The sequence below is a fragment of the Talpa occidentalis genome, unplaced genomic scaffold (assembly GCF_014898055.3).
Source record: "Talpa occidentalis isolate TD23 unplaced genomic scaffold, MPIMG_talOcc4v2.1 talOcc4.10, whole genome shotgun sequence".
Classification (NCBI taxonomy): domain Eukaryota; kingdom Metazoa; phylum Chordata; class Mammalia; order Eulipotyphla; family Talpidae; genus Talpa; species Talpa occidentalis.
The window spans coordinates 90,793,401-90,806,792 of NW_023600993.1; the positions used below are offsets into that span (position 1 = coordinate 90,793,401).

Genomic DNA, 13,392 nt, shown 5'->3' on the forward strand with positions numbered 1-13,392 from the left:
CACCCACAGCAGCAACCCCAGAGACCTTGTCTCTCCCATGCTAAACATAATATTGTTTGAAACCCTATTCCTTTTTTATTTTTTTTTTTACAATTGCCTTAAACATTTTAGTAGCTAATTTAAGAATTGCAGAAAAATTCCAAACAAAAATGTTGGCATTCCCTTATACTCTTCATTTGGGGTTGCTTTCGCTATTCTGGGTCTCTTGGGATTCCATACAGATTTTTAAATTGATTTTTCTATTTCAGTGAAAAGTGCCACTGGAATCTTGATAGGGATTACATCGAATCCAAAGGTGGCTATAGATGCTGTGGACATTTTGCTATTAATTCTACCAACCCATGAACATGGTGTTTCTTCCCACTTGTTTGATTTCTTCTCTCTTGTCATTTTTCAGAGCAAATCTTTCACCTCCTTAAACTTACTGCTAAGCAATGAGGCAATTGTTTTTTGGTGTTGTCTTTAGGATTTTCTATATATAAGTTTGTATCATCTGCAAACAAAGACAGCTTTACTTCTCCCTTTCTGATTTGGATGTCTTTTATTTTTTTCTTGCTCGCTCTGTCTAGGACTTGAGGACAATGTTGGTGTGGGCATCCCTCGTCAGCCTTTCGTCATTGAATGATGTTCACTGTGGGTTTATCATATAGAGCCTTTATTATGTGGAGGTGTGCTCACTTTATACCCAATTTGTTGAGTGTTTTTACCATGAAGGGACATTGTATGTTATTATATGATTTTCCTATACCTATTGAGATAATCATGATACTTATATTTTATTCTATTATGTCCCATTATTGATTAGCATAGGCGGAACCATCCTTGCATCTCAGGAATAACTCCCACTTGATATCATGCATGGTCCTTTCATTTGCTGTTGAATTCAGTTTGCTAATATTTTGAGAATCTTTACATCTACATTTACCAGGGATACTGACCTGAAGCTTTCTTGTTATAATCCTTACCTGACGTTGGCATCAGGGAATGCTGGCCACATGAAATTCAAGTATGCCTCCCCTACTGCCACTGTGGTCAACTGCAAAATCCCCCCGATCCTTCACTGTCTGAAATAGGATTCTGCCGCTCCTCCCGTCAAGAGCTGGAGTTTTTTCACCAAATCCTGGGAAGCTGGACTGGCCCTGTGACTGTTTGGCCCAGTGGAGTGTTACATAAGTAAAACCTTCCGCTAATGGGCTCTCAAGAGGCCTTCAAGCTCCTGCTTTTAGTCCCTTACAGGCTGAGCTGAACGAGGCCTGCCCAGGTCACAGTTACTGATTTTTCCTTTCGCATCAGGCTCACGTGACTTGGCATGGCTCTGTTAGGGATCCTGGCTTTAAGGTAACATTTTGAAATTTTGTTCATCATGGATTTTTTGCCTTAATTTTAATCTTCTAAAATATTCCATTAGAATATTACTTACCTTGATTATTTTTGTGTCCTAGGTAAATGCCTCACTCACCTCCCCCTAATCTTGCTCTCTTAGCACCCTCCCCAGCTGCCATGTGAAGCAGCCTGGGCTAGCCTGGTGGAAATGCGGCACACGGCCCGTCTGTCCCCACGATCCCAGCCAATGACCAGCCGAGCCCAGGCGCAGCTCTGCCCAGCCGACCCCTAGCTCGTGGCAAAGGGGCAAACACAGGTGAACAGAGCTGAGGCCAATGGAACCATCAGCTGAGTTCAGCCTACTTTGCCAATTCCCACAAGTAGTTGTTTGAAGGTACTAAATCTAGGGTTGTTTTCCTTAGGAAGGAACAGTGCGCTGATGCTAAAGGTCACTCAGCAACACTTGCAGGGCTTGGGAGAAGTAGAGGGAGAGAGTAAGAAGCTTCTAGAAGGTCCAAGGGACACAGGAGAGGTAGCACATGTGAATCATTCAAGCTAGGCGATGCCACCTCCGCATGGTATACTGGGGACCCAGCTGGCAGTGGGGCTCCACCCACCAGCCCCCACTTGTGACCGTCAGGGATCCCCACAGGGTTGAATTTATAGGCAGAAAAAACTCATAGAGACTCAAGACCAACATGTCTGTCTTCTGATTTTCATTTTAGTGTCCTTTCTAAAATGGCGCCCTCTTTCCCCTCCCATAGAATGGAGGGAGGTTGAGTGCAGAGCAAGGGGGCTGCAGCAGACACCACACTTCTCCACAAACCTCAGGTGGAGGGCAAGGAATGGGGATGATGCTGAGGAAGTAGACAAGGGCAGGAAGAGATAGAAAGGAAGGTCCCCTGGAACCCAGGGTTCTGGCTCAGCCTCGCTGCCCTTGGCAGAGCTGGGTCTGGGTAAACAGCACATGGCGGCGATGCCCTGGCTCCCCGGACAGGACTCTCCAGCATGACCAACCTCCCCTGGTGATCAGTGACTACATGACCTTTGCTCCTTACTGAGGGATTTGGGGCTGGAGGGCGTACCCTAGCAGGATCACCCTGAGAGACAGGATGGTATTGTGCAAATTCTGATGAGGCCCTGTGGTCCTGGAGTGGGTGGACAAAGCTCAGTTCAGGGAAAAACTTGCACACCACCTGAAGGCACAGGAGGTCAGCTGGTTTGACCCCTGGAGGTTCAAGTTCTAGGAGTGACTGTCAGTCGCCTCCTGTCTTTAAGTCTCCTCATCTGAGGAGCCACCTTTCTCCAGAGACGGGATCTTGGGCTTCTTGACCTGCTGAGAATGAAGTGGAGGAGGGATCATCCCCTGAGGACTGGGCCCAGGTTGCAAGTCATGTGGTTGGACTTGGGTTGCCCCTACAGTGAGGGCCAATGACCTGGGAAGAGCCACGATTTCCCCTCCCCTGCCTCAATGTCTGGTCTCGGTGACAGCAGCCTCTCCAAGGAGTTCTCTAACTTCCATAATCACACAAGCTCAGGAAGCTCAGAGTAGGGGACAGTGAGATGAGGGGTGAGTGGGTGGGGAAGCAGTGGAACAAAGAGGGCCCCCCATCTGGGTCCCCGCCTACCTTGGGTGTGCAGGCAGGGCTGCAGGACATGGGCATCTCAAGGTGGTGCCTGGGTTCTGGGGAACAATGGTAGAGGACAGATGCTGTCAACACAGCTGGTGGGGGGGCCTGGGCAGGGAAGTCTTGCACGGGGGCTGCAAGGTGGCTGGTGCTAAGTGAGCCCATCTTGAAGGAGGCAGAAGAGCAGAGCCCATCTTCAGCCCCACTGTGGCTTGCTCACCCAGCGGCCACGGCTCTCCAGCAATGATGGGGCTCAACTCCATGGAGTGAATGCAGCCTTGGGGGTGCTCCCTGCATGGGTCATCTTTGGACCTGAGGAGTGGATAAAAGGAAATTGGAGTAGTGACCAGGAGCAGGGCACCTGGAGTCCCTCCTCCTGCAGGTCACTCTCTCCAGCTCCCTCCTGCTCTCTCCCCACAGCACCTCCCCTCTCCAGCCCTGACACTTCTCACTGGCACCACCTCAGCATCCTGGTGCCTTCCAGATGTTGGCTTCACTCAGGTCCCAAGCTCCTTTCTGTGGCAGCTGTGCCCACTCTTCTTGCCACTGGGTGACCCTGCTGCCCCCGGATGTCTCAAAGCCATGTTTGGCTTCTTGTGCCCCCCTCTCAGTGTCTTGCCACTTCCTTTCATTCTCTTCTAAGCAGTCTTCACCGCCCTTAAAACTCTCCTGATGATGACGTGCTGTCACTCTTCATGCTGACACGCCAAGTTCCTCTGCCAGAGACCCATGCCACCACCTGATGTGTCAGGGCCCACAGCTGTCAGTTGGGACCCGGCAGCACCCGCCCCTCCCTGGGCTGCCCTTTGCCCTCATCTTCAGCCTCAGTGCTCCCTCTCTTAGCTTGCCCAGAGCACTCCCAAGGCCAGGCTGTCGGATATAGCATATGCCTTGCCTGGAGCCACAGGGGAGCAGGGACTATAGTATGAGCTGGTGGAAAACAGGACAAAGTCAAGGGTGAGACAGCCTCCTGGTGGGAGACAAGGACAAGAGTGGCTGAGGCATAGAGGGAAGGGGGAGAGGGTCCTACAAGGATGCACTCCCTTGGCTTCATTAGGAAGCCATGGGGGGCCTCCTGCTCAAGGCCTCTATCCACTGCCTCTGCACTTGGGGGCAAGGCCTGAGACCCTACCCAGATGCCGCAGACCTGACAGAGCTCTGAGGAGCAGGAACCTGAGTCTTCAGAACCTACCCACTGCACGCAGGGGCCCTCCTTGAGCCCCACAGGCATTGCTGGGGCTGGGACCCTGGTTGCCGGCAGCAGCACCAGGCCAGGCCAAGCCCGGGCAGCAGAGGCAGCAGGAAACTGAGGATCACAGCCAGCAGGAAGGTGTCGCCGTCTGCAGAGGGCAGGGTGGGTCCTGAGCAGGTGCTCCACCCTGGCCCCTGCCCATTTGTGTCCCCCGTTCCCCCATTTTCGTACTCTCAGGCTGCATGGGGCCGCTGTCCACACTGCCACCGAACCCTGGCTTGTCACAGGAGGGTGGCGCCCAGCCGGGAGCACAGTGGCAGTTAAGGTTACTGTTGCAGACCTGCAGAGGAGACAGGAGAGTCCCACCACATCGGGAACGCCAAGGTCACCCGGCCCCCACACCTTTCCCTCACTCACCCCGTGGCCATGACAGGCAGGCAGGCAGTGCTCCAGCTCCGGGAAGCTGGTGTTCCGACAGCGCCTCTCCTGACACACCTGTGGGCAGTGTGTGCACTGGGCGCTGAGGGGAAGCGAGGCTCGGGCCTACGGGACTCAAGTGGGACTGAGGGTGGGTGGGCAGGGCTCACCATTCTAGGTCCACACTGGGTGCCGGGCTCTACCACGCCCAAGTCAGGCAGGTCCAGCTGGGCACCGTGCAGCACCGTGGCTCCCCTGCAGGTCACCTCCAGGCTGCCGAGGCTGACGGTGGAGTCCAGTGCCACCGTGTACGGCGGAAGCGGGCTCTGCTCGCCGCCCTGGCACTGCAGCTTCCCACACCACGCATCTCTGGGCACCAAGTGGACAGTGGTCAAACAGCATGGGGGGATCCTGTTCAACCAACCCACTCCCAGTCTCCGCACCCTTGACTCCACTCCCACCTCTGCGCACAAGGCACGAAGCCACCCTTGCTGTCCTGGCCGCAGTTCCCCCGGGCATCTCCAGCAGAATTCACCGCCTGGAAACAGGCCTCCGGAGCTGGGTGGGAGCCTGAAGGAGCATGGGCAGGGCTGGGGACACCCAACAGGGACCATGCTCCACTATGTGCGCTCCCCGGCTAGCTACTTCCCCCAGAAGAGACAACTGCACAGTCCGGGTTGGGAATTGGGTGCAAAGGCTCACCAGGCCCCCAGAGCTGCTGGCACTGCTGCTCCAGGGTGGGACAGGCGCCATCCCAGCAGTAGCCTCGGCCGCTGGCACAAGGAGAGCCATCCAGCAGATGAATATCCGGGGGACAAAAGGGGGACGTGCCCGTGCAGAACTCAGGGAGGTCGCAGTCTCCCGCTGCTAGGCGGCACGGTGCGCCCGCGGGTTTCAGCTTCGCAGGTGACGCGGTGCAGGGAGGGCGACCGAGGCACAGCCAGAAAACGTAGGGTGAGAAACCGTCGCGGCAGGGAGGCGGGAGCCACGCACGGATCAGAGCCAGAGCCCGCAGGGGGACCAGAGGGCGCCGACCAACCGAGACCCACAGGCCCCCACCTGCTCCCCGACCCTCCCCGGTGCTCACCAGGCAGCGCGCGCAGCAGTCCCCGTGGGTGCACTGAACCCCCGCACGCAGCGAGCAGTTATGGGCGAAGCAACAGCGGTCCGGGCACTGCTGGAGCCCGAAAGATGAAGAAGGACCCGGTGAGGGGCGCAGCGCCCCAGCTCTCCGCGGAGAGGACGCGCCGAGCCCAGCTTGGCCCCCGGCGCCCCGCGCGCGCGCTGACCTGGCCGGCGCCGCAGTCACACTGCTCTCCCTCCTCCAGGAAGCCGTTGCCGCAGCGCGCGGGCCGCTGGAGCAGCCCCGACTCGGGCGCGTTGGCCAGGCACGCGCCGCCCCCCTTGCGGAAGAAGGCGCGCAGCTGGCGGCGGCTGCAGGCGCTGAACACGCGCGGGAAGGGGTGCCTAGGAGCGGGGAGGGCGTCGAGCGTGGGGAACCCCTCCACCCCCTGCTGGTCTCCGTCCTGCCCCCCACCCCCACCCCGGGTTGGGCCAAGCAGCCGTCGGATGCGCGCCGCGCCCGAACCTCCGGGCACGGGAAGGTTCCCCAAGGCGCAGCGCCCAGAGGCAGCAGCCCGCCCAGGGTCGCACCGCGAGCCCGCGCAGGACGCGCCACGCCAAGAGCAGCAGCCCAGGCCCCAAAGTCGAATCCCGTCCGGGCGCTGCTGCTCCTGCGGTTGGAGTAAGGTCGCTAGGTTGTTCCAGAAACAACCGTCGTGCTCGGTCGTGCTCTTGAGAACTCATCTCGCCTGTCTCCTCCATTCAAGACTCAGGAATAGTTATCACCACCCGCACTTTGCAGAAGGGATAACCTTTCGCTCAAAGAAAGGGGCTGAGAAAAGCCCCCAGGTCTAGTGGAACCTTCCCTGCAGCTCCTGCCCGCACGCGGCTCCCATACCCAGTGGCTGCAGCCATGACGCAGCCCCCCTGCTCCGCGTGGGCCTCTGAGCAGCAGCCGTCTGGGTCGTGGCTGAGGCCGAGACTGTGGCCTATCTCGTGGGCCATGGTGGCAGCAGCGCCAAGGGGGAGCTCGGAGTGGTCCTGGAGGGTGATGAGAGAGTCACTGTGGCTGCGGCCCGCCGTCCCCATGCCAGCAGCTCTCCTCCTCCTGTCTGGGACTGAGCTCACCATGCTGACGCCTCCAGAGCTCTCCAGGCGGCACATGCCCTCCACGGGTGCCAGGCCCACAGTGGCGCCCTCGAAGCCTCGGCCCCTGAGGACCAAGTGCAGTATGACCGGGCAGGGCTAAGGGATGGGGACACCCAGCCGCCCGGGGCCCAGGTGGGCTCAGAGGCACCCACGTGAGCAGCTGTGCAGAGTCGTGTGGCCGCCGCACCCACAGCCCCTGGCGCCACTGCAAGAAAGCCCAGAGCGTGTCGTTTGCGTCCGGTGAGACTCGGCTCCGATCCTGCTGTGTCCACACTTCCAGGCCAGTCAGGGCTACTTGAATGTCCAGAGTCCTAAGAATCTGAGGGCGGGTGGGCTGGGCTGAAGCTAAGGGCTGAGGAAGCTCCCTGCGGCTGCTCTGAGGGGGTGGGAAGGTCCCCCTCTCCCAGCTCTCAGCCTGCCACATCCCGCCAGGAGCTGCAGCCCTGTCCCTGCCCCCCACGCCCACCCCCCCAGGGCTCTTTCCCCAACCTGATCCACATAGTTGGCCACCTCCAGAAGACGCTGTTTGGTGCGGCTCAGATTGCGGTGCTGGGTCAAGAACTGGAAAGGTGGCAATGTGGCAACTTGAGGGGCTGAGCAGGCCCCATCCTGTGCCCGGACCCCCTCGGGTCTTCTCTCACCAGGGTGTGGTCAGCCACTATGTACAGCTCCAGGTACCTCAGGCTTCTGCGGGCCTCTCGCCTCTCCTGGGGTGAGGCAATGGTGACCCTGAGATGCAGGTTGCTGGGCTTGGACCCTCTTCACTAACTCAATTCCCAGACCAAAGAAAATTAAATTTTTGCTAGAACATATTTCTTCATCCTCCAAATAACATCAGGAGGCATGAACTGTGCATTCCTGTCTCCTCTGATTTGGAGGGCTATGGTACCCCATCCCTACTGCACCCCCATCTGTGCCCCGACCCTGACGTGGGCGGCATGAGAAAGGCTGGCTCTGTCCTCTTGGTCCCCGGGATGCCTGTGGCCACAGGCCCCTTTCCAGCTGAACAGCTGCTGTGTTCGGAAGATCTTGTGGGTGGAGAAGCCCGTGGAGTTTCCAGCTGGCCAGGGACGCAGGTAATAGCTGTCATTGCGGCTGAGTGAGATCAGTCCACTACGGTGCAGAGGGGCGCAGAGGGGCGGGTAAGGGGCACTTTCTTGCCCAGGTCTGAGGCCCAGCCCCACCCCCGAGCCACTCACCTCATGCCCGAGCAGATGCTGAGGACTACCCTGGAGTCGGGGAAGCCCCTCACACGCCCGTGGTAGTAACAATGATCCTGGGGGGCAAGAGACCCAGCCTCAAATTTCAAACAGGGTTGAATCGAGAGAGGCAAGAGATCGGGCGACATGGGGCTGACTCCAGCCTCGACTTAGGAAAAGGAGGAGCATGAAGGAGGTAGGGTGGGGAGTCCCTCGGGGTCATCCCACTGCGCCCCTCCCCCGTCTTAGAGCCCATGAAGTGTCTCACCGTGTGGCCGGGGGCCAGCACCACTGGCTGCCCATCCGAGCTGTAGTGGGTCTCTGTGTACCCCGGGGCCAGCAGCCTGCTGGTGGGACGCATTGTAGGAATCACCCAACCAGCCCTCAGGGCATCTCCCGCCTGCCTTGTCCCTGAGTGAGGCACAGGCTGGCACTTAAGACTTGCCCAAAGTGTCTTCGGGAAGAGACAGGCGTGACTGTGCACTGCTCAGTTCAGAAAAACCTTGGGTTAGGAGAGAGGCGAAGGGTGGGCAGGAGGCATGGTGCTGGCTTAGATGTGGAAAGTGGGCGTGACTCGCTGTCCCCTGCCCCTCCGGGGGGCCCCCTCCCATCCACCATTCCTCCTGGGCTCCTCTCAGTCCTGGCCCCCAGCACAGATGCCCACCCTGAGAGCGAGGCCGTGCCCCTTCCCGGGCCTGGTACTCACTGGTTCTTCTCCAGTTCAAGCAGGAGCTGCTGGCCTTCGGCCTCCACGGCCACCAGCCCCGTGTTGAGCTTTGAGACCTAGGCAAGGAGTGCCGGGCTGGGACCAGGCGCATCGGGCCTCCAGCCTGCCGGGGAGCAGGTGGGATGGAGCTGGCTGGTGGGGGTCCGCACAGTGATCACGATCACGGGAGGCTCCCCAGTTGTCATGGTAAGTGTGGGAGAACATCACTTGGCAGCCCGCCAGGTACATGCCGCATCTTCCCAGGAGAGATGAGAGCTCCCAGCGCCTGCCGGGCCTACCCAAGGTGGCCGGCCCCTCCTCCCGCCTCCCTCCTCTCGTCTGCCCGGAAGCTTTCCTCTACGCAGGGCCAGTGAGGTCCTGGGGACACTGTGGGGTGTGCTGTCGTAGGTGTCCGAGGGCTTCTTTCTCTGCCTCACAGCTCCCTGCTCCCCGCAGAATCCAGACTTCACTCCTCTGCCTCCAATTCTGACCAAGTGCCTCCCCAATTTCCCTTGGCCTCCAGCAGGCCACCCCACACCTGCTACACGGAGCCCATGAGGCAACATGAGCCACCCCCTCCCCTTCCCGTCCCAGGCCAAGAAAAGAGACTTTCTCAGCCAGATGTCGGAGGGCAGGGTGGGCCAGCCCACCGCCCACCTGGTTCGCCTCTTCCATCCTATGGAACACGCTTTCGGCCCTTCTCGTCCACTCAGCCTGGCTGGAGGCCCAGAGCTGGAGCTGGCCCAGGGGCCCTGCATAGCAGCTGTCTTCAGAATGCTGGCCCCCACCCTCCCTGGTTTTCCCCTTATATCCCACAATACTCAGGGCTGGACCCCAGGCAAGGGGATCAGAGTCTTGGGGGGCCATGAATGTCACTTGCTTTATTGGAGAAAGGTTTGCACTGAGAGAAAGGCCGCAGGCCAGATGGAAGGCCTCCTGCCCCACTCTTACCCACTCCCCAGCCCTCTACAGCCCCTGCTGTCCTCACTTCTTGCCCTCTTGGTAAGCCTGCCCCTTGCCATGGACCCCATCCCTGACCTGAAATGTGGGTGTTTCCTGTCTCTGGGACAGGACTCCCACCTCAACTCTGCTGTCCGCATCTTGGCAGACTTTCTATGGGCCGACTTTCCCCATCACTGGGGAAAGCAAGACCCCTCGGGGATTCCTTCCTGGTCACAACCCAGGTCAGACCTAAGGGAGGGCCATGGTCAGAGTGACCCCAAAGTGTGCCCAGCTCTCCCCTGTGCTGGTGAGATCCAGATGAGCCATCTCAAAGCTCCAGCCAGAGCCATGCTTGACCACTTGAATGGGGACTCCAGGGTCTGGGGGGCCAGTAAGGACCCTAGGCTGGGCCTATGGAGGCCCCCTAGCCTTCAGGGTAGTGCTCTCCTGCCTTCTTCCCTGCTATCTTGGATGGTGGGGCTGTCTTCTCTTGTTTGGAAATGCAGGGTAAAGGAGACTCACTAGGTTTGGGGGATATTGGCCAAGGATTTAGGGATCTTATTCTCAGGCTTCCAAACTAAAGAGCTATGTAACCTGGGACAATTCCCTAATCTCTCTGGGCTTCAGCTTGCCCCTCTGTGAACTGAGAGTGGCTGCTGCATTCTGTTCATAGCACAGCTGTGTGGCACATGCAGCTGGCGGAATGGCCAGTCTAGAAGTATGTGGTGGATGGGTGTTTGGAGGAGACGGGGGCAGAGTGTCCTGGAGAAGCAAAATGGGGTGGGTGGGCCTGCATCTGGAGAAGAACAGGAGAGTGACCACTGCCCCCTAGCTGGAAGTGGACCTGCTGGACCAGTGAGGCTGGAGTTTACGTGCCTCGATGATAGGGTCCTATAGGCGACAGTGATGTGCTGACAGGGTCAGGCCACATGCTCTGGCAGACTTTGCAAAAGGAAGACATTTTGGTACTTACTTAAAGACGTTCCTGAAAAGTTTTAGGTCCCACCAACTTTAGCCCCGCCTCTGCCTGGGGTGGGAGCGCAGTGAAGAGGGGGAAAGGAGCAGTGGAGGGAGGAAGCCTGAAAATGACTTCCATGTGTGCAAGCTCACACTCTAGAGCTCTCCCCGCCCAGCCAACCCTTTGGGGAGGGGCCTGATGGGGCTGGGAGATCCAGGGCTCCTGCAAACGGAGAAATAATGTGGCACTGACCAGCTCCAGGGGGACCATGCTCGAAGGTCGTCCATCCAGGACCCAGCGAGGGGTGGCTGGCTCTCCAGGGGTGTTTCCTGGGGTGAGGACAAAGCATCTGGTGAGGAGGGCCTTGAGGACACAGAGGGATGGGGTTAGGAGACCCCAACAAGGGGAGACTCCATTCTCAACACTCAGATGTAGCCTGGAGAAAGTGGGTGTACCCTTGGGGCATCCTTGGAACTGAGAAGCAGCCAGGAAGGTGGCAGAAGAGAGACAGAAAACTCTTGGAATGGACAACTTAGCTGAAGACGTGGGAGTCCAGCTGATCTTGCCAAGGGCAAGGCCTTGAGATCAGAGGGCACAGGAAGAGATCAAAGTCCTCAGTGCAGAGGAGAGGGAAGGAGGCGGCCTTGTGTATTTTTAGACCGGGCAGCAGATGCCTTTAGAGTGAGAGCTCTGTGAAGCGAGGATGTCTGTATCTCCCCACTATCTGAGAAAAACAACAGCCAGATGTTGTCTTGGGAGGGATACCTTGTCCAGAACTCCCCTTGGGGGCTTCATGCTGGAGGTAGGGCTTCCGAGGACCATGGCCCAGAGCCCCCCCCCCCCCCCCCCCCCCCCCCGCTGCCTTCAGGAGGGAGCTGGGGGCAGAGCCTGAGCGCTCCCAGGCCGGGTCTCCTAAAGGGGCTCCGGGAGGGGCATACCAGAGCCAAACATTACTCAGAAGGCAACTGGAATGCTCCCCTGGAATGCTCCCAGCTCCCCCCCTTCCCAGTGGGTCCCAGCAACTCTCACCACATACGCCTGAAGGAACCAGGCCCCTGGAGGCCCAGCCCACAGGCAGCCCTCCCATCCCTAGGACACTCAGTCCCGGGGGAAGCCCAGCTCCCAGAACTGACAGCTCCTCAACCCCACCCAGCCCTGGCCCCAGTCCTGGCCAGGCTGACATGGCTGCCTGAGTAAATGGTGCAGCTCCTGCTGGGCCACCCCAACTTCTTTCTCCTCCTCCATTCCTCCCCCAGACCTCATCATCAAAGACCTGGAATAGCAGCAGCTGCATGAGCTCCCTTCCTCCAAGAAGCCCTCCCTGACTAGATGAGCAAATTGCCATCAGGTAGATGAGGGTGGGATATGGGTGGGGGCCCATAACCTTGGAATGCAGGCTGAAGGATCAGCGTGGGGCGGGATGTGAGTGCCTCTGGGGGAGGTGGGGGAATGTCTCCACCCAGAAAGGACTTAACTGGCTGTGGAGATCCAGGCCTTGCTGGCCTCAGGCCTCCAAAGGTGGAGAGGCAAGGGTGTGCCTGTGTCCACATGACGGTGTGGGTAGGGGGCTCTCCACATGCCTCACACACAAGAGGGCCACAGGTCTCTTGACAAGGGAGAGGGAGGCAGAGATGGGGCTGTGTGTCCAGGTGGGTGGGAGTGGGCAGTCAGCCTGATGTTGGGGAACACAGAGCTTCTCTCTACTCCAGAGCTTCCCCCTCCTCTGACTCAGGCTAAGGAGGAGGGAGCAGAAGAATGCCTGGGGGTCCACCCCCTTCCCTTGGAGCCCCAGAACACAGCAGGGCCCATCCCTATCGGGTCCACACACAGGCTGTCCAACCCTGCCCAGGCCCTCCTCCTGGTGGCCCTCCCTGTGCCCTGGCCAGACACTTGACGTACAGGACCCCCTGGTTCTCCCACCTGCTTGGAGAGGTTGTGGACATCAGCACTGGCTCAGAGGGTTTGGAGAGGTTACTCAGAGAAATGAGGGTGCTGCAACCTTCCCCTTGCCTAGCAGGCACCTTCTGTTTGAAGCTGCCCTTTCTACCGAACCAAACAAGGCAACAATATAAACAATATACACACTGCCCCAAGGCCCTGGGATGGGGGTGAGCATGGTGTGATCTGAAGGTGGCGAGCACAGCTAGTCTGTAACCTGAGGACAGAGCAGGTATTCCAGGGGCCAGTGGAGGTTCAGCACAGTTCACACCGCTGATGGGGCTTAGGGGTGATCAGAGCTGAGAATCTAGGCCGTGTATTGCGGGGCTGGGTAGTTGTTCAAAGGGGAAGGAGCCCTGCCACCCTGCTTTGCCAGCAGATTGGTGGCAGCTGGGCAAAGTGTAAGTCTGGGTGTCCCCAGGCAGGCCCACGGAGCCCCTCCCCAGCCCTCCAGGCCACACAGTCCGTGGAGTTTCAGACCTACCCAGTCCTCACCTTGAAAGGGCTCCACCGGCCAAGGCAGCTGCAGCAGCAGGAGCAGCAGAGCCCAGGACCCTTGAACGCGCTTAGACCCCCGGCCCATAGCTGTGCGCGCCTCCGCCTCTAAGTTGCCGCTCCGGGCTACCGACTCCGCCCCGGCGGGATCTTGGCCCGACCCTCGCGCAGAGCAGCCGGGCCGCGCCCTCCGCACCCGCTCGCGCCGCAGCGATCCCCGCATCCCCTCTGACGGCTCGCGCCGGACCCGCAGCCCACCGGTGTCACCCCGGCGGCGGGACTCGGCCTTGTGCGCCCTTTGGGAGCCAGACCCGAGCGGCCAACGAAGGGTAGAGCTCGCTGGGCGGGGCGCGGCGGGGCGGGACTCTGTGCAGCCCCCGGGG

The 13,392-nt window shown here is 59.1% G+C and overlaps 1 protein-coding gene across 1 annotated transcript; it reads right to left on the minus strand.

The window, feature by feature from the left end:
* Positions 1–18: 18 nt before the first annotated feature.
* On the minus strand, positions 19–13,172 carry ADAM33 (ADAM metallopeptidase domain 33). The gene is made up of 22 exons (XM_037498334.2): positions 13,010–13,172; positions 10,829–10,905; positions 8,677–8,753; positions 8,239–8,317; positions 7,971–8,047; positions 7,695–7,884; positions 7,413–7,478; positions 7,261–7,332; positions 6,924–7,090; positions 6,751–6,835; positions 6,521–6,663; positions 5,850–6,027; positions 5,648–5,737; positions 5,263–5,458; positions 5,022–5,130; positions 4,731–4,929; positions 4,561–4,638; positions 4,375–4,483; positions 4,144–4,291; positions 3,172–3,263; positions 2,952–3,007; positions 19–2,659 (listed from the first exon to the last, which is right to left on the minus strand). Exons 1-22 carry the CDS (start codon positions 13,095–13,097, stop codon positions 2,597–2,599), a joined length of 2,439 nt encoding a protein of 812 aa, XP_037354231.1. The 5' UTR covers positions 13,098–13,172; the 3' UTR covers positions 19–2,596.
* Between the last annotated feature and the right edge of the window lie 220 nt (positions 13,173–13,392).